Below are 25177 nucleotides of genomic sequence, written 5' to 3' on the forward strand. Positions count from 1 at the left end.
CGAACCGTGACCTCTCTGACAGAAAATCACGAATACAGTCACATAATTGAAACTATATTGCATATTCCACAAGCGTCTTAAAGTGATACATTTTGGAATAAATTTTAGAAATGGATGGAAATAAGGAATCTATTTGAAATCCCTTCTAAAGAGCACTCACCACTTCGTCTGTGTAAAGAGCTTGTTGTGTTTCACAAGAACGATGTTTTCTAAATCCGTGTTGACTATGTGTCAATAGACCGTTCTCTTCCAGATAGTTCATAATGTTCGAACACAATATATGTTCCAAAATCTTGCTGCATACCGACGTTAGGGCTGGTGCCATATAAAAAAGTCATACCGCTGTTCATATCTTTGTAAAGACAAAGCTACAACGAAGGCAATCATGCTGATTGATGTCCCCATGACAGCTAAAGAACATTTGCTTGAAAAAGTTTGTAATTTGCATCTCGATAAACAGTTATTTATGGTGGTCAAGATAAATGGGGCACCCTGTATACTAATCCAGTCACACTTCATAACCTTCACACTGAAAAAACAAACTGCAGAGGTGTTTCAAACAGTCTCAACTCTGCTTTTCAAAATTCAACAGCAACTGAGTGTATAAGAGCAGCAACGGACAAGTATTATTCCTTTTTTTTATACATTCAAAACTATAATAAAGCATTAAGATATCATAACCTAATTCTCAAATTACAGTTTCATTTATTTCAGCCTTAATTTCAGATCGAAAGATGTAATAAATAAGAGAATGTGTTAATTCACTCAGCTGTGAAGCCTCAAATCACAATACTTGCAGGGAATTCCATTGTAGCACACAAATGAAATTAAAATTAACCATTCAACTGTTCCGAGAACAATCCCAGTTCCTACATGAACTACTAGAGACAGAGGCATTAACTTTGCAAGCACACAAAAAAATGGTTGATTCTATTATTTTCAGTATTAATAATTACTGACCAAACTCTCCACTCTTATCTCAACATCAGATCAACACAAGAAATCAACTGATTGCGTTTACACTGATTAGAGTACACTGTGCCCGCAGTTCTCTCAAGATCACTGAATGAAGAAACAGAACTTTATCATAATATAACCACGTGCAGCAATACAAGTAACAAATGAGATCTCAGATATGAGCAACAGTGAACGCACTTAGTAATAATTCTCTTCTTCTGTAGAACAGAGACCATGAGTAATCACAATCTTACCTTTTGCAACCTGTAATAAATTTTTGCCAATCACATCAAACAAAACTGCACATTTATACTATTCACAGCCAATGAAACTGGCAAGTATAGTCCCCACAATTAATTGCAAGTGCCAATAGGAGACGTTACGTGCATCTAGTGAAAGATTAAATTGAATATTACACTTCCGAACAGTGAGTCGAGAGCGTATGTGCTAGTACTTGGTAAATGTCTGTGGTGTTCAAACGAACCTTCTGGTTAACAGATTTAGTTTTAGTCGCTATTTGTATGAAATACTTACATGAAATACTGTATGTTATATTAACCGACAACACATCTCTCTAAGTGCTGTATACTTGAAAATAGCTCTATGTAATGGTAACAGGTTGCACCTATTTCTATTATGAATATTTCTGATACAGTTGCCGGCCGAAGTGGCCGTGCGGTTAAAGGTGCTGCAGTCTGGAACCGCAAGACCGCTACGGTCGCAGGTTCGAATCCTGCCTCGGGCATGGATGTTTGTGATGTCCTTAGGTTAGTTAGGTTTAAGTAGTTCTAAGTTCTAGGGGACTAATGACCTCAGCAGTTGAGTCCCATAGTGCTCAGAGCCATTTGAACCATCTGATACAGTTTTGTTTTCTTTTGGCTATAGGGTCAACCCATACGGGGTGCTGGCTGGTACCATCCAACTGAAAGAAGGGGGTACGAGACACAACGTGACAGAGATCTACGTTCATGCAGATTATAACGCCTCGGATTCCTATGTCAATGATATAGGGGTATTCAGGGTAAGTACTACACATTTTTTGTAGTGTGATTCATGTCATGAGTGCTCAATAAATTTCGAAAATATTCAAACTGGACAGATTCAAAGATTCAGCACACAGAGACGTAGAAAAATGTGAAACTGGGAAGGTGAGGCGTAGCGCCGTATACCGATCCTGCCTTTGGGGTGGTTAAGTGGGAAATGTGTCTCAGAGTTGGATAGTGACAGATGGTGACGCGAAACTGGACGCGCACGTAGTTTATGTATAAGCCGATAGAGGACAGTACTGAATAGGAGACTGTCATTTAGTTTAGATTGTGCCCACTAGAGTGCACAAAAGTAATAGAATGTTTTTCATAAATTGTTCTAGTATTTTCATAAATTGTTATTACGAGGTGCATTCAAGTTCTAAGGCCTCCGATTTTTTTTCTCCGGACTCGAAAGAGATAGAAACATGCGCATTGTTTTAAAATGAGGCCGCGTTCATTGTCAATACGTCCCAGAGATGGCAGCACCGTACGGCAGATGGAATTTTACCGCCAGCGGCGAGAATGAGAGCTGTTTTAAATACTTAAAATGGTGACGTTTTCCTTACTTGAACAGCGTGCAATCATTCGTTTTCTGAATGTGGGTGGTGTCAAACCAATTGAAATTCATCGACAATTGAAGAAGACATGTGGTGATGGAGTTATGGATGTGTCGAAAGTGCGTTCGTGGGTGCGACAGTTTAATGAAGGCAGAACATGGTGTGACAACAAACCAAAACAACCTCGGGCTCGCACAAGCCGGTCTGACGACATGATCGAGAAAGTGGAGAGAATTGTTTTGGGGGATCGCCGAATGACTGTTGAACAGATCGCCTCCAGAGTTGGCATTTCTGTGGATTCTGTGCACACAATCCTGCATGACGACCTGAAAATGCGAAAAGTGTCATCCAGGTGGTGCCACGAATGCTGACGGACGACCACACGGCTGCCCGTGTGGCATGTTGCCAAGCAATGTTGACGTGCAACGACCGCATGAATGGGACTTTCTTTTCGTCGGTTGTGACAATGGATGAGACGTGGATGCCATTTTTCAATCCAGAAACAAAGCGCCAGTCAGCTCAATGGAAGCACGCAGATTCACCGCCACCAAAAAAATTTCGGGTAACCGTCAGTGCTGAAAAAATGATGGTGTCCATGTTCTGGAACAGCGAGGGCGTAATCCTTACCCATTGCGTTCCAAAGGGCACTACAGTAACAGGTGCATCCTACGAAAATGTTTTGAAGAACAAATTCCTTCCTGCACTGCAACAAAAACGTCCGGGAAGGGCTGCGCGTATGCTGTTTCACCAAGACAACGCACCTGCACATCGAGCTAACGTTACGCAACAGTTTCTTCGTGATAACAACTTTTAAGTGATTCCTCATGCTCCCTACTCACCTGACCTGGCTCCTAGTGACTTTTGACTTTTTCCAACAATGAAAGACGTTCTCCGTGGCCGCACATTCACCAGCCGTGCTGCTATTGCCTCAGCGGTTTTCCAGTGGTCAAAACAGACTCCTAAAGAGGCCTTCGCCGCTGCCATGGAATCATGGCGTCAGCGTTGTGAAAAATGTGTACGTCTGCAGGGCGATTACGTCGAGAAGTAACGCCAGTTTCATCGATTTCGGGTGAGTAGTTAATTAGAAAAAAATCGGAGGCCTTAGAACTTGAATGCACCTCGTATGTCTTTTTGTGTAGGTAAAATGTTATAAATGTGTTTGAGCAGTATGAATGATGCTTGAGTGTGGTTTAAGGTTAATATGAAGATAACTGTTTAACGAGTTATGTAGTTGGATTTAGTGTGGGAACATTTCAAAGAAGTATGGATGTGGACAAACGGGATTTTTGCAGAATAGATTTGTAAAGTAAGTTTATGGTAAAGGGAAAGTTAATTCAGGTATAAATAACAATAGTAAATAACTTTATGAATAAACAAAACTTCAGCATATTAGATAATTACGTCGGTAAAAAGTGCAGTCGTTAGCTTTACTATTTTGCGATTGGTTATTGATGAAAAGCGCGGACTGACGCGGTAGAATGTTGTTTTGCTATTGGCTGTTGAGTAAACTGACCAATGGTAAAGCAGTATTCTTCGCGCACCTTTCTCTGCTGGTAGAGAAGACTTAGAGTATTCCAGAGAGGAGTCGGAGCCTAGCCATGAAACAGTTCGGACGTGTGTAGTAGTAGTTCCGATGGAAATGATAAGTTGCCGGATCTAGAAGTGTTTCATACATCAAAAGTGTTGTAAAGTGACGGCATAATTATTCCGATGGGTGTGTAGAAATTTCAGAATTTTTAAGTGAATTTTGCACGAGAAAGACATACATTCCGCGTCGTGTATTGAGTAGGTCGGTGGCTAAAAACTGTGACTGCATTAGGTACCGACAGAGTTGATATTTGTCGAGCATTCTCAGTCAAAAACAATCGGTATTATTGTAGCTATTACGTTTTCTGGAAACGCAACACCATAAACTTGCTAACGTGAGTGAAATGGATTATGAGTGACTGTGTTAAGACTAGCACGGGCTTGGCAGTGATACTTGTTCACCTAAGTTTCAGAATATATTAATTAAGGACAAAATGGCCGTGCGGTTAAAGGCGCTGCAGTCTGGAACCGCAAGACCGCTACGGTCGCAGGTTCGAATCCTGCCTCGGGCATGGATGTTTGTGATGTCCTTAGGTTAGTTAGGTTTAACTAGTTCTAAGTTCTAGGGGACTAATGACCTCAGCAGTTGAGTCCCATAGTGCTCAGAGCCATTTGAACCATTAAGGACAAAATTTCCAACCTTTCGTTTCGTGCGAAGACTTTCTCCCGAAACGTAGATTTAGTGACTTTAATTGCAACCTGGTTCACGTCGAAGCACAGTAGGTTTTGCTCGGCTTCCCTACTAATGATCTGCTGAGATAATGTTCACAGGCAGGTGCAGGTTCGTCATAAAGGGACGGAAGGAACCGCGCCGCCGCAAAGGCGGCCATGGTCCCCCACTGGAGACAGCTGACTTAAGGATGGTCAAACTACTGAAAGGACTCCAGAAGCCTGTAAGACGTAGGAGACAGCTACGTGCAGACTTGAAAGCACATCAAAATAATTAAACCTACAGTAATAGCATTATCATTTCAAATTTTATCCTTATTAGTCAATTCATGAGTGCAGAACACGACAATCAATAACTGTCCACAAGTATGATGAAATCGAAAGACTGCCATACCAACGGTAACTACTCGAACCAGAAGCCTTGTAAGATAATGAACCTATCACACTTCACGTAAAAGGTGACATGGAAAATGTTCTAAAAGAGGAACGCAAGATTATGAGAAAGATTTTTGGTCCAAATAGAACAGAAGATGGCTGCAAACTAAAACCCTAGAAACAACAGAAACATTTTCCCACCTCTTGTTAGACATCCCAAAAATTAGATTTAAATTTTATGGACATCTCCAGAGACTTCCATCAACAAGACTTCAACAAAAATTTTTAACATACACGGAACGACTGAAACATATATTCCATAAATAAAATAAATCAGTTAAGTTCCAAGACAAATTCCTCAGATATGTCAACCAGAAATCCATACTGACAAAAAATTGACAAATGAGAAGCGCTGCAGGAGAAAGGAACTACAAGGGAAACAGGAATAAAATTGACTGATGAAACTTTAGGTTGCTTTTCTTTGAGTCATGAATCAAATGAGTGGTTCATTGCAGTCTGCCATGAATTCCTCTCTTCTGTCAAACTTCTTCGTGGTAACTCCGTCTACCTGTCGGTAGAATTTACCACCACATTGGAAGTAAGTGGTAGTCACTGCGTGGCGGAAGAGTTCCGCAGTTTCTTCGTCGAAGTGGTCCCTTAGTAAATTCGAGGAGTCCTCAGGTAGCCGTGTGAAGAAGGACGTAATATCAAAGATGTCCCTCGAAGTATCTTCACAAAGTCCGTACTGTTTTTCACAGGGTGAGGACAATGACCCACGAGAGGTTCAATAGCTGCACCAGGTGTCTGGCTATTCCATAAGTTGACAAATGTTTTGCGTCCTCTGTTGCATGTAATGAAACTCCCTTCTTGCGTGACTTCGGATGTCCATGAAAGTTTGGTGGTATCAGTGCTCTGGGGTTCAGCATTCGAACCATATCCTTGTCCATTCCTGAGTTCTTTAGCAGTGAGATGGTCTTACTCGTCACAGCTGATGTAGGATCGTGTTTCATTTGGATCTTAGAAAGGCATCTATCTTCTGCCAGTAGTCAACTGATCACAACAGTATCGTCGCTCTGCCTTTGTCCGCCACTAGGGCGACCGTATCTTCGTCTTGTCGTAGGTTGTGCATTGCCCTGCGTTCTACTATGGAGGTGTTGGTTTCCCGCGTTTTTGCTTTTTCCATGAGTCTGCATGTCTCCCTTCTGACGTCTTTGGTGGTGTCAGAGGGGAAACCCGCTGGTGGTCTGGTCGACGCTACTGATGACCTCCCATTTAGGTAATGTCATTTAATCCTTTTGACAGCACGGATGTTGCTGCTTCGTCCAGTTCCTTTCCAGTTAGATTGACGGTGGTCCCCGAGCTCTTTGTATTGATGCGCTGCACTTGAGCCCCCGGCAGTTGTTGGAAGTTGTCTTGTTGTTTCACGGTGGTTTCGCGTTTGCAAAGTTCACTGGTTGCGAATGTGTTAGGCGAGAGTTTGGATGCCACTTCCAAACAGTGTGAAAGAGGTGGACTGATCAGGTAAAGAATGAGGAGGTTCTCCAGAGAGTCGGTGAGGAAAGGAATATATGGAAAAGACTGACAAGAAGAAGGGACAGGACACCAAGACATCTGTAAGACATGAGGGACTAACTACCATTGTACTAGAGGGAGCTTTAGAGGGTAAATGTAGAAGAAGATAGAAACTAGAATACATCCAGCGAATAACTTAGGACATAGGCTTCAAGTCCTACTCTGAGATTAAGAGATTGACACAGAAGAGGAATTCGTGGCGGCCCCATGAAACCAGTCAGAAGACTGCTGACTCTAAAAAAGAACTTCTAGTAGAGTGCATGTATATTACCTGGCGCCTAGCTGCGAAGGTGGCGCGGTAGGGGAGCGGACAACGGAAGTATTGCGGGCGCCCTTGCCGAAAGAATAGCGCGGTTGGGGAGGTGTAGTTCTATATCTTGAGCCCTCACACAAACGCCTATCTTAGACAACTTCTAAGCTACAGTCAACTGTGTGTTATTGAAAACACAGTGGATAACTTAATTACTCTGAAACAGGAGAGATGGAGCAATTTTTTTCTCCTGATTTGCGAACTTTTTTCCTCTTGTTGCCATGTTAAATTTGCTTACCTTGCAAAAAAAAAAAAAAAAAAAAAAAAAAAGGGGATTGTGGGGTTTTTCTCAATTTCAGCCAGGTAGCTTGCTAAAGCAATTGGAATTGTGACAGACTCCTGGAACAGCCAAATGTTAAATAGACTATAGAGGAGAAGTCAAGTCAATAGCTTATGAAAATCACATGCTCGGTATAATAATAAAAGTATGATTCATTCACTTACATTATTATAAATCCATACTAACTTCCATTCCCCTCGTGATGACTGGATGTTGTGTGATGTCCTTAGGTTAGTTAGGTTTAAGTAGTTCTATGTTCTAGGGGACTGATGACCATAGATATTAAGACCCATAGTGCTCAGAGCCATTTGAACCATTTTTCATTCCCCTGCCTGTCGATGACCTTTAAAATAATGACATTATTTCATTGAGACAATTGTAATTCGTTGTGTATCACAGTAGGTATGAAAGTTTTGCATATTAATTACATGGAAAAATTCTCTCCACTTTGCATGCTATCAGTTGACAAAAACTCGTTTCGGTACCTCTAACCATTTGCGACGTATAAAATATGACATAAAGGAAATACAGACATTGGCTTAAGTCAGCGAAGGAAGTTGAAAATTTCTGTCAGACCGAGATTCGAACCCAGGTCTCCTGCTTACTGGGCAGATTCACGACCACTGTGGGATACAGTGATCATCGCATCTGTACGAACTATTATAGCACGCCTCCTATCAGACCCAAATTCTCACCTTATCCACACACTACTGATCACAGATTTTCAACTTTCCCACCAACACACACATACAACACACATACACACACACACACACACACACACACACACACACACACACACACACACACACATATATATATATATATATATATATATATAAAAACCCTGGAGTCAATGATCTCTCCAGTGCAGATGTACATCCGGATCGAATTCTGAGGGGGATTGGTGAAATGCCACGAGTAATGATAATAGTGGAGAAGGGCCTTACATTAGTATTGTATGGATAAGTTTAGACTTTGGGTCTGACGTTAGGGGGGGCGCTAGGATAGTCCGTGCAGTTGGGATGATCACTGTGTCCAGATGGTCCATTAGTCAGCGCATCGGCATACAGGAGACCTGGATTCGAATACCGTCTGGCACAAATCTTCAACTTTCCTCACTGATTTAAATCAATGTGAGCTCGCAGCTAATGTGTGTAATTCATTTTTGTCTTAACTCATAGTGACTGCTGAATCAAAATGGTACGTGTTCTTTTGGACATGAAGAATGTTACATACATTTTACTCTCACTGTATCGTCTGTGTAAGGGATTTCAAGTGAGTGCACTACATACGATCCAGTTTCTCAAGACTGAAGATAGATATAGATCTCGTCTCAAGTTCAAAGAGAAATTTAATAGGTTATCTACACTCCGTATGCTGAAATGTATTACTTATTATCTATCAAGCGTAAAATCATAGCAGCCCCAATTTTTCACTGCAAACTACTCGAATGTCGCGCAGTGCCTTGCTTAATATAGAAATATCACAGTAAATATGACCATTAACGAAGTGATACGTGGTTCCTCCTGAAGCTGGTGAATGAGGCTATGATATGTGAGAGAGTCAAAATTTCATACTGAATAGTTTCTTGAAACCGTGTAAGAAATGCTGCACTGTAGCCGCTGTGCACACCCCTCCGTTCCCACACTGTAGCCAAGGCAGAAAGGGACTGTCTGGGTCTTAGCAGAAGAAGTAGACATATCAGAAGGCGACGGCAAACTTAAGCTGCCACCCCTTCAGAAAAGAGGGGTGGACTCAACGACCGCTGAGAACGAGAGTGTGTTTCTGTGCAGGGGCCAGGTTATCTCGCACAAGCTGTAAGCAAAGTGAACTCAACATGCCACAACAGCAAAGCTTTGTGTCCTTACCTGCTAAGAGAATGTTACTACCACAGTAAATATTTATTCGATATATTACATAAACATGTCACGGGACCTAAATGCTGATGGTTATTAAAGACTACTGGCCAGTTATCTCCTTAATCGTCGATGTAAATGTATCAAATAATTTTATTCCTGAATGCGATTTTCACTCTGCAGCGGAGTGTGCGCTGATATGAAACTTCCTGACAGATTAAAACTGTGTGCCGGACCGAGACTCGAACTCGGGACCTTTACCTTTTTCCGGCAAGTGCTCTACCATCTGAGATACCCAAGCACGACTCACAACCTCTTCTCACTGCTATTAATTCTGCCAGTACGTCGTCGTGCTTTGGTATCTCAGATGGTAGAGCACTTGCCCGCGAGAGGTAAAGCTCCTGAGTTCGAGTCTCGTTCCGGCACACAGTTTTAATCTGCCACAAAGTCTCAAATTTATTCCTATCACACATGCTAGCGATTTTACTGTGTCTAGCAGCAACAATATTCCAATTCGCTGCACACTTGTCATTAAAATACCAAATCAGCGATCGTCACGTGACTACTTTCTGTACATAACAATTTTGTTGAAACTAAAAACATGTAACCTCGAAAATCCACATTTAATTCATTTTCTATAGAGGATATTACTGATATTTATAGGGATTTAACAATAATGGTCTGCTTTGTTCATTTATATTAATTGATCCAACGCCATTACATGTATTATACAAGGCGTATTCGGATAGTAAATTCCGATCGGCCGCGAAATGAAAACCACTGTGAAAAAATTTTTATTTGCAACAGTTAGCTACAACTTCCAGATACTTATTTACATAGTCGCTGATCCGCCTTAGCCATTTTTCGTAGCGTTGTACCAACTTTCAACACCCTCGTCACGGCGGCCGCATGTGCTTTCTGCCAGATCTCTACGCTGGTCTACAGTTCGTTGCCTGTGCCAAAATGTTGTCTTCATAGCCAGCGGCTAATGTGAACACAGACGAGGTGTGGATGGAGCCATTTAGTGACTGTAATGTGAGTGATGAAACACTTCCCATCGAGAACGCTGCAGGAGCATCTTCACTGCCCCTGCAGAATGCGGCTGAGAATCGTCTTGAAGAAGGAAACGCATGACAGTTACGTTATGTGGGCTGCATAGCTTCCAGCGAAATTTCTCAGCATGCCCTCGTACTTGGCGGGAGACACTACTGTTCTAAGCATCTTTACGTGCTCACTGTGGGCTCCGAAGTGAAAAGAGCGACTTGACGTGATCAATGAGCATACTGGAGACACTGCCCAACACATCTGTGCAAAGTTTCATCAGATTTATCTGAGATATCCATCACGCGACCGATCGGAACTTATTTTCCGAATAGCCCTCGCATTTTCTCTATGAGGTCTTTCTGTTTTATTTCCATCTAAAGTAAAGGGAAGACATATGGCGTGAATGACTGGACGACCGTGAAGGGCAGATTAAGCCGCCTATTTGGAAAGTTTTTCCCTATCCTTCACATTTGTAGATACCTTTCTTCATGAAACATGAGAGCTACGTACATATCTGGTAAGGGTAGGTGATTGTGACAGGTTTGTGTGTGTGTGTAATCTAGTGTCATGTTCATACTGGAGGCGATGGGAGAAGGGAAAAGGTGAAACCCACTGCTGGCACTTGACCTACTCCTCTCGAATAGCACCAAGGGGTTCACAGAGCTTAACTTCCCCATCCGACAGACGGATCATCGTCAACAGATCGTACACTCTCACTTCATGAATCTCTGTGGAGAGGTTTGGAATTTAATCCAGGACATTTGGCGCAAATCAGGCATTCCACGCCACAACCCCTCCTGCCATCTCTACCACAATGGCAAAGGGGCAAATGGCAACAGGACAGACGGATCATCGTCAACAGATCGTACACTCTCACTTCATGAATCTCTGTGGAGAGGTTTGGAATTTAATCCAGGACATTTGGCGCAAATCAGGCATTCCACGCCACAACCCCTCCTGCCATCTCTACCACAATGGCAAAGGGGCAAATGGCAACAGGACGCGGCATACCTGGAGGGTCACCATCCAAGTACTGGCGACGCCCGATGATGCTTAATGCCGGTGAACTGACGGAAATCCTACTGCCCACCTCAGCACGGCCGTTGACTATTTCATACTTGCCTGCCTGCTCTACTATTTAAATCAACAACAAAATTTCTCTGTTGCTTCCTATGTCTTCTACTATGTCATTAAATTTGTTGAAGAAGGTATATTTGATATCATCTGGTTCATCTTCACTAACTGCATAGGCTCCAATCATAATAGTTTAGTGTAAAGTACAAGTTAAGATTGGGCGGCGAGTTCATCAACAGACAGATGAGGCTCTAACCCGCAGTATGTGGATGATGTTGTTCACACTGGACGCGGTCTGTGATCTTTTGGACTATGACTTCGCTCACTCAGATTACCGTTAACATGAAGTTTGCTGTTTCTATCAACATTCTAAATGATGAAGTATTGCCCTGTTTTCTCTATCTTCATGTGACTACACTACTTCTTTTATTAATTTCGCCGCGCGGGGTAGCTGTGCGATCTGAGGCGTCTTACCACCGTTCGCGCGACTCCCCATCATCGGAGGTTCGAGTCCTCCCTCGGGCATGGGTGCGCGTGTCGCCCTTAGCGTAAGTTAGTTTAAGTCAGTATAAGTAGTGCGTAAGTCTAGGGACCGATGAGCTCAGCAGTTTGGTCCCATAGTCCTTACCACAAATTTCCAAAAAAATATATTTATTTATTTTTGTGAAACGGAATAAAATTGCTGTTACTACAATGACAGTGTCCGATTTGTTGGTGATCCTGGCTTTTCATGATATTTCTCAAGCACCCCTGCATTCTCCATTCATGAGACACCTCACAACAATCGACCACTTAATGATGCCTACAATTTTTGCCTCGACATTTCTTAATGTCTCAGAATGTGTCTCATCAAGCAATCCTTCCTTTTATTCCAGTTCTCCCGCTTATTTTCTGTATTCAGTACCTGTTCATGAGTTACCCGACCTACCCATCTAATCTTGAGCACTTTGCTGTGGCATCATATATCACAAGCTTATATTTTACTACTGTCTATGCTTTTACCGTCCAATTTTCACTTCCATATAAGACTATACTCTAGACAGGGCCGTATTGTTGAGTGGTACTTAAGATAAGTAAAAAAATTAGAGAAATTAGAAAACAAATGAAAAACTTGGTTTAGTTTAGAGAGTTACATACTGGCAAACAGCAGGCAGAACAGCAGAGCAGAAGAGACAATGACCATGAAGTCAGCAAGTTCCACATAAGTGGACGCTGTCGATTCAGCCGCCAGGGCATCGCCCGACCAGCTCACGTGTTTCTCAGTTGTCACGTGTGAGCAAAGGCCCTCGCCTACATTCGAAGAGCCAATGACCGACGTTAAGAAGATTCTTCGAGAAGCTTTTCAACGTGACAGAAGAGGCAATGACCGGCTCACGTGCTTCTCAGTCGTCACATGTGATCAAAGGCCCTTGCCTACATTCCAAGAGCCAATGACCGACGTTTAGAAGATTCTTCGAGAAGCTTTTCAACGTGAGAGAAGGGGCAATGACCGTGAAGTCGTTCGCCTCCAGTAAACTGAAGTGAGTAAATACGCGAGACGCAGTGGGCCCGACAGACGAAGAAGAGGAAGAAAGAAGAGAAGAGTAGCAGTAGTTTTCAGTCAGTTTCGGTGCTGAAGACCGTCATGCAAGAAGAGACTACATCATGCACAGACGCACCAAGTCCGCCGCTGTAATGGAATAGCAATCAGCAGCCTCGGCGCCAGAAGACAGAAGTTAAAAGGTGTTTGAAGTCTGATTTTTACGCACCCGGGTCACTCGTGAGGACGGGAAGGAGACGGCCTCACATCAGCAGTCACCTGTGAGCTGGGATGAAGATCTGACAGCCGAAGACTGGCAAGCGGGAGTCCGTTGTTCGAGTCCAGGACACTGGCCTTACCCCGCCGCGCCGCTCCGCTGGCCGACGCACAACACACGCGGCCACTTAGAGAAAAGAAACACTGGGACGCCACATCCAAGGTATCACCATCCGATGCACGACTTCTCTCGCAATAATTAAACGGGCCACCTCGCGCTGCGCGTCTCCAGTCAGCTTGGCGAGACGGCGACACGAGATACACACTGCCACGCGTAATCAGACGCCGCCGCTGCTGCAGCAGAAGGCTTCGCAAACGACACAGCTGCCGCTCTCCGAGCCAGAACATCGAGTAAGGAAACAGTTGTACAAATCTTCAATAAAAGTTATCTTATGTAAAAATGATGTTTCATTCGACCTCATACCCGAGCCAAGGAAGAAACCACACTGCCCACATGTTGTTAAGAGAGAAAAGTAATTAATTTAGTATTTTCACCCTTATATAATGCTTTAGAATTAAATGCCCATTGCAGTAATGCTCAACCTGACAATTGACTAGCATCAAAAGAGAAAACCCAGTTACATTTAAGTACCAGAACTGCTACAGTATAGACTTGCTGGTACAAAGGGCCGCAAAGCCCTTACTATGACTATGTGAGGGAAGTAGTGTACAATTACTTCGAATTATTTGTTTCCCAAATATTCACTTTTTTCCACACATACAGCTGAAACACTGCATTCTCAAAAGAACTAAGTTCTACAAGGACCCATCCTCTTCTTTCTGGGAGGGAACGAAATAAAACAATTACAATAACGAATGTCGAGTAGGGGAACGCCTCCGTCTGGGCATCTCTGCACAAGACAAATACTTTTAGAATTCACTTCCGAACATTTACATTTCTCTTACATTAACAAGATATTTTCTTTTTTAACCAAAAACTTCTTTTTTGCTATTGTCAATATACACCTTATATCCTCTCCACTTCCGCTACAGCCAGTAATTTTGCTGCCCAAATAGTAAAACTCGTCTACTGTTCCTAGGGTCTTCTTTTCTAAACTAATTGCCTGATTTAATACAAGTGCATTTCGTTACGTTTATGTACAAAAATCCCTTTTCAACTAAGTATTATTGTTCATGCTTTTGCAGGTGACGCCAGATTTTCAATTTGATGGCGAGACAGTGGCGCCAATACCGCTGCCAGAGCAGGGGGAACTGCTTCCAGATGGCGTCAACATCACTGTCATGGGCTGGGGAGATCTCTGGGTAAGTACCGTCTACCTAATCTATATTTTCTGCTATCAACTTCTCATAAAATCCAATATTTTCTGTTGTCTTCTCCTTTACATGCTATAATATTACGTATCCCTTACTATCAAAATGTTCGTAGAAGTACAGAAAGTAAATATCCTGCGTTGAACCAACTACTCTAGTGTTTTCAACGTTCATATACTTTCATAAGGGCAGAAACATTACACATGTTAGCAGACAAATGTTATTTATCTTCCTACGGCTGCCTTGTTGTCTAAGTTACCGGTTTCTGTTGATGATTTCCAAACAATTCGGTAGGAGGTTTTTGTCTCAGTAAAAGCCCCACGTAAATTATTGATTTTTGACGTCATCATAAATTCTTGACACTTTCTACAATGGTTCAAACGGCTCTGAGCACTATGGGACTAAACATCGGAGGTCATCAGTCCCCTAGAACTTAGAACTACTTAAACCTAACTAACCTAAGGACATCACACACAACCATGCCCGAGGCAGGATTCGAACCTGCGACCGCACCAGTCGCGCGTTTCCGGACTGAAGCTCCTAGAACCGCTTGGCGACCGCGGTCGGCCACTTTCTACAACAGCGCCTGTTAAGAGAATTAATTTTGCAACATTACAACACAACACAAGGAACTTGACAGTTACATTGACCAATGGCGACACTAACTGAAACTATTATGGCTCCTAAAATTTCTGTAAGTATTAAGTACATGCTTTCCAAATGAAAGTCTTACTGAAATAACTTTTCAAGTAAAATTTGCATAATGTTGTCTGGAAATAATTATTTATATAATTATCAGCTTTCAGTCTTTGTGTAATAGTTGATTGAACTATCGACAATAAAATTAGACAAAATAGAAATGAAAAGAGAATTTTTTACATGAAAAATAAAGCACAATAATATTAGTTTCAGTGTAAAATGCCTTTTGACTCATGTAGTCAGGCCGAAATTTATACGGAATCGAACATTTCAATTGAAGTACGGAAGTTCTGAGGAGGCAGGATTAATTACAATACCCAGGTGGAAAGGAGAACACTCGATTAACAACCACAGTCAGATAAAACAAGTCTTTATTTAGTTCTTAATGACACATATCTTTAGAGCTCTCCTCTGCTGTGACTGACGTGAGCAACCCTGGAATTTTGTACCAGTATAACTCTTTATTTCCAATGTAAACACAGAAGCAATCGAAGACTCTGAGCTGTATGTTAGGGCATACCTGTAGGTCTTGCACTCGAGAGGTTTAAGTGCATTTACTACAAACACTTTCCGTTACACACAACTGAACACACTGAAAAGACATGTCCGCCATAAACTCGACAGAGCGACGATTCGATGAATGTTCCACTGGTAGTTTAAGGCAACTGTTGCAGTAGCACCGATATCGCTGGATTCCGGCGACGACCGACATCGGCCAAGACCGCCGATCTTTTCGAATCAGTACGCCATTATTTGCGTAGCCACACTGTAACCGATGTTATAGTCAGAACATACAGACTTCGGACAACAATCGGTGAAATTCATATCAGTTTGTTTGCTTCGTTCAAATCCACCGAGGGCCGGCCGTCGTGGTCGAGCGGTTCTAGGCGCTTCAGTCTGGAACCACGCGGTTGCTACGGTCGCAGGTTCTAATCCTGCCTCGGGCATGGATGTGTGTGATGTGCTTAGGTTAGTTAGGTTTACGTAGTTCTAGTCTAGGGCACTGATGACCTCAGATGTTAAGTCCCATAGTGCCTAGAGCCCATTCAAATCGACCGACGTTGTCACACGAAAAATATGGAGTGTGATAAACTGATAAGTTTAGTCCAAGAAAGAGTATATTTGTGGCATCTTGAGAACGAAAATATCGTAACCGGGACATACTTCGGAATCTATGGACTAAAATCACAGATCTGCTGAAAACCACAAGCAGGCAAAATCTTTACTGGAAATCTTAGACGGAGATTACAAATTCAAAAAATAATTTGTTGAAGTGAGACGGATGGAGTATCTTATATGCTAACAGCTACTGTACTGGATTTTTTTTTGGTGGTAGATTGGCTTTAGTTGTCTACAGATTATTAGTAATGCTTACTGGCGCTAGTTCTGTTGAGTTTAGGCGTTCAGGATACCTTATGCTTAACTTTATGCTTGCCTTTCACACGTATGCTGACTGACAGTCATTCAAGCTAACCTGACGTACGTCTTCACAACCTTAAATAAATACAGCGAAGCAGAGTGTTTGTAACCTGCTTTTCAAGGTCACCACGAACTATCTCGAGTATGTAGCAGAACGCTTCTCCCGTCATCTCATAAATTCGTAAAACCCGTCTGGTTATTCCGGCAACTGAGGACAGAGTGTACAGTACTCGCCATATTCTCTTCGAGGCAGAATAGCTTATTCACACGCAGTCCGCTTCTTTTTAATATCAAAAGCCGGTGTGCAACACTCGTCTCTAAGCACAGAGACTTAGTGGTTAAAATCTAACCTACTTTATACATAGAATAAATTCTAACTTCACCTAACCTTACCTCCTTGATCCCGCCAAAAACGGACGAAGGAGATCGGATGCACTATGACCAGGCTGTCGGCCGAAGATAACAAACATTTAAACTCACAGTTAAACTCAACCGCTTGTTATTTGTAATGGCAATATGGTTCCACGTGCGATTGTATTTACAGTGAGTCACAATGATTTCGGATATAACTGCACTGAAGATAGCTACACAGTGGTTGAAAACGACCTAGTTGAAAACGACCTGCAATAAAAGATTAAAAATTTACGACCGATGCTGCCTCTACTCCTATCCTGTTATAATAGTTTCCAGAATGAAAATAATCGAAATCAAATGAAGAAAGCACAGAAATCAGTGAAAAGTGTTTTGGTAAAAAAATAATAATCAAACGGTGGAATTTTTCTCTAATGTTGCACACTAAATCTGCTGCTTTTCCTGTTGCTTAAAATTTGGCGGATGTGGAAATACATGTGTTTCCAGCGACATGGTTTGATTAAGCAACTAGACCTTCATAGTTATATCTATATCTATAAATACACTTCGCGAACCACTGGCGAGAATGGCAGGTCAATTTAGTGGTCTTCTGTCTGGCTCCATCCGCTTACTGAGCGAGAGGGAAAAAAATTCGTCCTATTTTGGACCTCATAAATGCTCTCGTGCGGCATGCAGTTTCCTGATAGAAATAGACCTGAATTATTATTACACATTAACATATTGTGGAGATTATATGAATTTTGGCTTAAAGCTATTTACATATACAAAGGACCGATAACTAGACGTCAAATGTTATGGTAGTTTACGCATTTTACTAAAGACACTTGTCAAGAGTTGCCTCAGTATATGTTATACAGCTATTCCACGTTGAAAATTAGGCCTACAATGCTAATATCGAAAAAAAATAGCTATACGGTTGTTTACATAACCCATGCAACTGTTAGATATTTATGCCGGTAGTCTTTAACGATTTGTCATCTGCATACAATGAAACATATTCTATTTTTCTGCTCTTCGTCCACTTGAGACTGGAAACCTTTATATAATATCCCGCTAAATAGTATGTTGCCTACGGACTTTTATGTTGTTGAATCGGTTCCTTTAGTTTTACACAGTGAAACACTTATCTCTTTCGCTATTGCCGTTTTGATGTCACACACATATTTAATATGTTCTATTAGGAAAACGCTAAGTTTCTGTCACTATTGTACGTGTTCCCATAGCTACATGTACATCTCCGCAAATCACATGTAAGTGCCTGGCAGAGGGTTCATCGAACCACCTTCACAATTCCCTATTATTCCAAACTCGTATAGCGCGCGGAAAGAATGAACACCTATACCTTTCCGTACGAGCTCTGATTTCCCTTATTTTATCGTGGTGATCGTTCCTCCCTATGTAGGTTGGAGTCAACAAAATATTTTCGCTTTCGGACGAGAAAGTTGGTGATTGGAATTTCGTGAGAAGATTCCGTCGCAACGAAAAACGCCCTTCTTTTAATGATGTCCAGCCCAAATCTTGTATCATTACTGTGACACTCTGTCCCATATTTCGCGATAATACAAAACGTGCTGCCTTTCCTTGAACTTTTTCGATGTACTCCGTCAGTCGTATCTGGTAAGGATTTCTAAACGAGGACGGACAAGCGTAGTGTAGGCAGTCTCCTTAGTAAGTCTATTACATTTTTAAGTGTCCTGCCAATAAACCGTAGTCTTTGGTTAGCCGTGCCCATAACATTTTCTATGTGTTCCTTCCAATTTAAGTTGTTCGTAATTGTAATACCTAGGTATTTAGTTGAATTTACGGCTTTTAGATTAGACTGATTTATTGTGTAACCGAAGTTTAACGAGTTCCTTTTAGCACTCATGTGGGTGACCTCAAACGTTTCGTTATTTAGGGTCAACTGCCACTTTCCGCACCATTCAGATATTTTTTTCTAAATCATTTTGCAGTTTGTTTTGATCTTCTGATGACTTTATTAGTCGGTAAACGACAGCGTCATCTGCAAACAACGCAAGGCGTCTGCTGAGATTGTCTCCCAAATCGTTTATATAGAGAAGGAACAGCAAAGGGCCTATAATACTACGTTGGCAACGTCAGAAATCACTTCTGTTTTACTCGATGACTTTCCGTCAATTATTACGAAAAGTGACCTCTCTGACAAGAAATTACAAATCCAGTCACATAACTGAGACGATATTCCATAAGTACACAATTTCACTACGAGCCGCTTGTGTGGTGCCGTGTCAAAAGCCTTCCTGTCCGCCTGCTTAGCCGAGTGATGCCGGCACAGTAGCTCATCTGTCAGAGGGTTAGTCGCCCTCCGCAACAAAAAGCCGAGTAGTTGGATCAACGATGAACTTCAACGGATGTCACGGAACGTCCGCTCCGAACAAATGCAACGAACAATAACGAACAAAATTATATGAAAAAGAAAGTGCTTACGTGCTTGCCTACCATGCAGCGAGCTCGGGTTCGATTCCCGGCCAGGTTGGAGATTTTCTCCCTCGTGGACTGAGTGTTGTGTTGCCCTCATCTTCATCACCGGCACGCAAGTCCCCAGTGTGGCGTTGACTGTAATAAGAGTCGCACTCGGCAGCCGAACTTCCCCGGATAGGGGCCACACCCTCATTTCATTTTTTTATCATTCTCCTTTATTTCTTTGAGTCCTTGTTTCGCAGTGGCACGGAATTTCGGTCACCGTATACATCTACATCTATACTTTGCAAACCACGTGGGGTGTGCGGCAGAAGGTATTTGAGATAGAGAAAAATTATTTGGTCGCCTCAATGAGCAGAAATATAGAAAGGCTATATACTGAAACTACTTCGATAATGGCCGGAACATTATAGCACAATGATTGGGGACCACTGTCACAGAAAAAGTGGGAAGAAACAAGTGTTCAGATGTTGCTGTCAAGATATACAACATAAGTAGACGAATGAGGTAACTATGAGTAATGACAAGGTGTTAGATATTCACAACTCATTCACGAACTTCAATATTGGGAACTTACTGTAGGCGAAAAATAGAGTAACTGGCAATCTCAGAAGCAACTGCTATTGAAGTACACTCATGCTCAGATAAAATGGAGCACCCTGACCGACTAGAGATACGGCGTTCATATTCACAGGACGTGTACATTAGTATGTTCTGCAGCAATGGTTAGCATTTCAGTCACCTCGGTTCGGTATGTGTCCTGTTGCATGGTAGGACACGGTCTGCCATTTCGCCCTGATAACTTGTTCCTTACCTGATGGCATAGACGCGTATAAGGCGCGAATGGCGTCCTCTGTAGTATAGCCATCCACGCTCCTTTCACCTGTTTCCACAATTAATCTGTGGCGACAGGCCTTAAGTCACAGGGTTGCACCCGGCATTTCACCATGTCCCACACACTTTCGATTGGTGGCGAGTCTGGTGATCTAGCGGGCCAGGGCAAAAGCTAACAGAATGAGATTTTCACTCTGCAGCGGAGTGTGCGCTGATATGAAACTTCCTGGTAGATTAAAACTGTGTGCCGGACCGAGACTCGAACTCGGGACCTTTGCCTTTCGCGGGCAAGTGCTCTACCAACTGAGCTACCCAAGAACGACTCACGCCCCGTCCTCACAGCTTTACTTCTGCCAGTACCTCGTCTCCTACCTTCCAAACTTTACAGAAACTCTCCTACGAACCTTGCAGAACTAGCACTCCTGAAAGAAAGGATACTGCGGAGACATGGCTTCGCCACAGCCTGGGGGATGTTTCCAGAACGAGATTTTCACTCTGCAGCGGTGTGTGCCCTGATATGAAAGTTCCTGGCAGATTAAAACTGAAATGTTCGCAGGAGAGCTTCTGTAAAGTTTGGAAGATAGGAGACGAGGTACTGGCAGAAGTAAAGCTGTGAGGACGGGGCGTGAGTCGGGCTTGGGTAGCTCAGTTGGTAGAGCACTTGCCCGCGAAAGGCAAAGGTCCCGAGTTCAAGTCTCGGTCCGCCACACAGTTTTAATCTACCAGGAAGTTTCTCAAAAGGCTAATATCCTGTGACGCCAAGAAGGTACGTGCTCGTGCAGTAACATGTCGTCGTGCATTGTCTTGCTGAAAAATGGGATCTCGGGTGTTGTGCAGAAAGCATCGCAGATTGTCATTCACATAGGTCACACCGGTCACAGGCACCAGTTGTCATTGTGGTTGTAACCAATAGCACACCACACCATAAGGCGTTGAGCTGGCGCTGAATGTCTTGTGTGAATGCGCTCACAGTGGTGCCGCTCACCCTGGCTGCGGCGAACCGAAATGAGGCTATCACTTTCAAACAGACAGAACCTGGATTGGTCAGGAAACACTCTCCGATGCCGTTCCTGTCCACATTGAAGTCGTTCCGTGTACCATTACTCCGCCTATCATGTTCCTACACATTCGTCAAAGGTAGGCGGACAAGTGGATGACGCGGACGTAGCCCATGCCGTAGTAAACGGCGACAGACTGTCACCCCTGAACGGTGTGTTAAGCTATTCCACTGTTCCGCCGGAGCCGAGGAGGACGCAGATATCTCCTGCAATGCCATTCGGATCAGGTGTCGATCTTATCGGCGTGTGGTCTGGGTGGTGCGACTTGACCCATCTCGTCGTGTTCTATGATCTTCAGTGAACTATTATGCATACAGCCGTTGAATTGCCGAAACGCTTCGTCCCAGACGAGCAGCACACCCCCGATGGATGTGTCACACGTCAATAAAGCGCCCTCTTTCAAACTCAGTGATTTGACGATACGGTTCGCGCATACGAAGTATCCTGCTCGTCTGCTCAAGTCACACTGATTCATTACCTTTGATTTATAGCGACAACGAGAGCCTCAGCCATATTTTACAGTTAGGTGGTGTTGCTCCACGATATCGGTGTTGCTCTTGAACTCGCCGGCTGACATGGTTCATACGTTAACCATTTCTGCAGGACATATTAATGTACATGTCCCGTTGATCTGAACGTCCTAACTCTAGTAGTTCTAAAACTCTCTCTCTCTTTTTTTGAAAAAAAACATGAGTGTTTAATCGCGGGTAACTTATAGCGTATTGCAGAAAATGGAACATAATAGCAACAGATACTGATGTTTCTGGAAGATCAGTAGGGGCAGCTGGGTATTGAGTTACACGGTTAATTTTGTCAATCTACTTCTAACATCATACAGATGGTCTTGACAAGTGCTGTTTCACTGTTCTGATACGTGTTCCACGGGAACAACGTAGTGGAAGTTCACACAACGACGAATATTTAACGACCTATGATTATTATTGAAGACCACTGGTGAACTCCCAGGTAGTATTACGATACGCTTGTCTTCAATTGCATAACAGTCCTATTTAAAGTAACTGGCATTTGACAGAGAGCGGAATAAACTCCTCCCCCTACAGTGTACCAATGGGAGCCGTGCTGGCATTGTTGACTGCCACCGTGTTGCCACGTCCTCTGTGCAAATCATTGTGCCTGTCAGATTGCGTGTAGTACTCTTTCCAGGAGCGAAAAGTTCGCATGTTTCAAGAATAAAACTTAACTCTTTCTGTTAGGAATAGACATTTGATACGCTTAGAGACACACACTGTGGGGCGGCGGGTGGAATTATTGTTATTATAAAATGTTCCTATTATTTATTTAATGCTGTTGTTTGCCGTTCTCAACACTGGCTCTCTAACTACAATATTGGCAACCAGAAAGTGAATAGCAAAACGTGAAGCCTGTAATTAGAATTCGTAGTGCCCACTTCATCTGAGAAATACATTTATAGCTACAGCTTATAGCTCTGAGGAATTAGGAGATTGTCTGGGATTCATAATCAAAAACGATTCTCTCTAAAACGTTCACTATATTCTGAAAGTCACAGACCAAAAAAGAATCCACACAATCCAACTACCAGAGCAGTTCAGAGTCTAATGCGCTGATGCAACTATAACTGTTCAAATGAAATGTTTAAGTGAATGCTCGCCATAATTTGATGATAATGTTCATCAAACGCCACGCTAAATAATGGTAGAATGTCTGTCCCGCGGCCGCACGTGAAAATACGACATACGCAAACTAAAGATAGATCATTGAAATCATCCCAGAATTAACACTTCACTCGAAAACGATTTCATGGTTACGCGTATCCCGAGTAACTTATTACGGCATCCGAGGCTGTTTATAGCAATGATACCGACGCGACGCGACTCCCGGCACAGGTGGTGCGCTATTCAGCGTCTGGAGAGAACTGGGGCCTTTTTTTTTTCTCGCGCAGCGTTCTTATATAATATAAAGCCGCAGTGCGGACGGCTAAGGAACGCCTGATCAAATCCGCTCTCTCGACTAGCCGCTGGGATAATAATGCACCACTTTAAGTTATTTAATAAATCATTGCTTCCTTTGCTGGTGGCCGATGAAGCTCTCAATTTAAATGTGCAATCAGCACACAGGTAAGTAATCATAATAAAAGTCTGACGTGGCTAAGTCAAATATTTTGGGCGAGAGAATTAATTTAATTACACTACACGCAGTAGACGAGCTCTGAACATGCCCTTTGGAGATACGCTATCGCTAGAGTTTTATAGTTATTCAGTTGAAACTTCTCACATCTTTATGATTATAGCGGATCTCCCTTCTACTTAGATTTAAACATCCTAGCTTTATTTATTCGCCTACTTAATCTATCTTGCTTCCTTAATTTTTAAGACAAAAACCAGAAAATCATGCATTTCAACTAAAATTTTAATTTGTGAGATCCAGAATACTGTTTCTACTAAATTATTATGAAAATGGAGTCTAAATATAAATTTTTTAGTTTCTAACTCTTTTCTGTTGCGCCAATGATTTTTACAGAAAAACATACAAATTTCGAAAATGGTTAATGTTATTGAACTGATATCCAACACATATTGATTTAGTATTACTCCTGACATGCTAGAAACGTTTCAGGTTATTTACTTGATTTTTAAAGTATTGCGCAACATTTATGACGTCAGAGCTAGTTACAGCGGACTGCCTGGCACACAATGGAAAGACTGATGTGAATTTTATACGGCGTGAGTAGGCTGTTTCGCTACAACACGATGTGTCAATTTCATAATTTCTACAATATTACTGTAGGAGATACAGATCTCAAAATTCATACATGTACGAGAAAACTGAAAAAAAATTGGAAAAAGTCCATTTTCCGATGCTTATACACAGCAAAGGGAATGCAATCTGTAATCCCGGATAAATCTGTCGTCGAGTGAGGCATTTGGTACTCAATGAAACTAACTATCTCAGTTATTTCACTAGTTTTCGAGATTCTGACGTGATAATTTTGTAATGGTATCCAAATGGGAAAATTTCCATGTGTTTCAAAAATATTAATGTAACTAACTAGTAATAGGTATTTGGCACGCTTAAAGGCATTATAGGCAAGTATTCCATATTTGAATTACAGATTTTTCAATTTATATTTGTGGAACCTGAAAATCTACTTTCTGTCGCTTGTAGAACTGAGTTCAGAAGTGGTTGCCTGCAGATGAAACTCACTGCGACAACGTTCCAAATTCAGACCTTGAATGTCAGATGATATCTGATTTAAAATAGACTGTAATTCATGATATTATATATTATTTCTGTCTATACTGTGTTAGAATTTGTGGCACGTGTAAAAGAGTGGTCGTTACAGGTGACTCACGTTATATACAAAGGTTGTGCAATAACATTTGGAAACACATATACGGGGTGTTCAAAAAGTCTCTCCGCAGTGCCGTATGATTGTTAGCCGCGCGTGCCGTATGATTGTTCGCCTGCCTGGGTTCCTTCCCTTCAAGTGGACTCTCCCAACATTCCACTGTTTCGTTTATCCAGCCAGCGTCAGTAGTATCGTTGGTGTGTGTCGTTACGTGTTGACGTGAACGTTTAAGTTTAGTTCTTTTGTTCGTTTGTTTCGTTTTTGTCACTGTTAAAATGCTAACCATTGAAGGACGTGTGCTTTTTGTCGAAGAAGTGTTCAAAGCTGGGAGTAAATACACAGTTTCAGTTCGTCAGACATTTAATTCAGATTTCCCGGAGACAATATTCCCACATCGCGATACTGTGCGAGATCTGACTAACAAATTTCGAAGTACGGGTTCAGTGACAGATGCACCGAGAAGTGGTCGTCCTAGCGTTTTGTCTGAGGATAAACTACTCGCTTTTTCCGATATAATGTCCATGAGTCCGAACAAGTCAGTAAGAAAACTCGCCCAGGAAATCGATGTTAGTGTCGGAACGGCCCACACAGCTGTAAGGAAAAAATTAGAACTTTTCCCATACAAAGCGACAGTCGTGCAAGAACTGAA

The 25177-nt window shown here is 42.3% G+C and overlaps 1 protein-coding gene across 1 annotated transcript in view; it reads left to right on the forward strand.

Moving 5' to 3' along the window:
- Nucleotides 1-25177, forward strand: part of LOC124597567 (trypsin-like) — a 38962-nt gene that overhangs the window by 2347 nt on the left and 11438 nt on the right. Inside the window, exons 3-4 of the mRNA XM_047135945.1 lie at nt 1843-1978; nt 14254-14370. Coding sequence (XP_046991901.1) covers nt 1843-1978; nt 14254-14370 — 253 coding nt within the window. The remainder of the gene's footprint in view (nt 1-1842; nt 1979-14253; nt 14371-25177) is intronic.

Source organism: Schistocerca americana, chromosome 1, assembly GCF_021461395.2.
Source record: "Schistocerca americana isolate TAMUIC-IGC-003095 chromosome 1, iqSchAmer2.1, whole genome shotgun sequence".
Taxonomy (NCBI): Eukaryota; Metazoa; Arthropoda; class Insecta; order Orthoptera; family Acrididae; genus Schistocerca; species Schistocerca americana.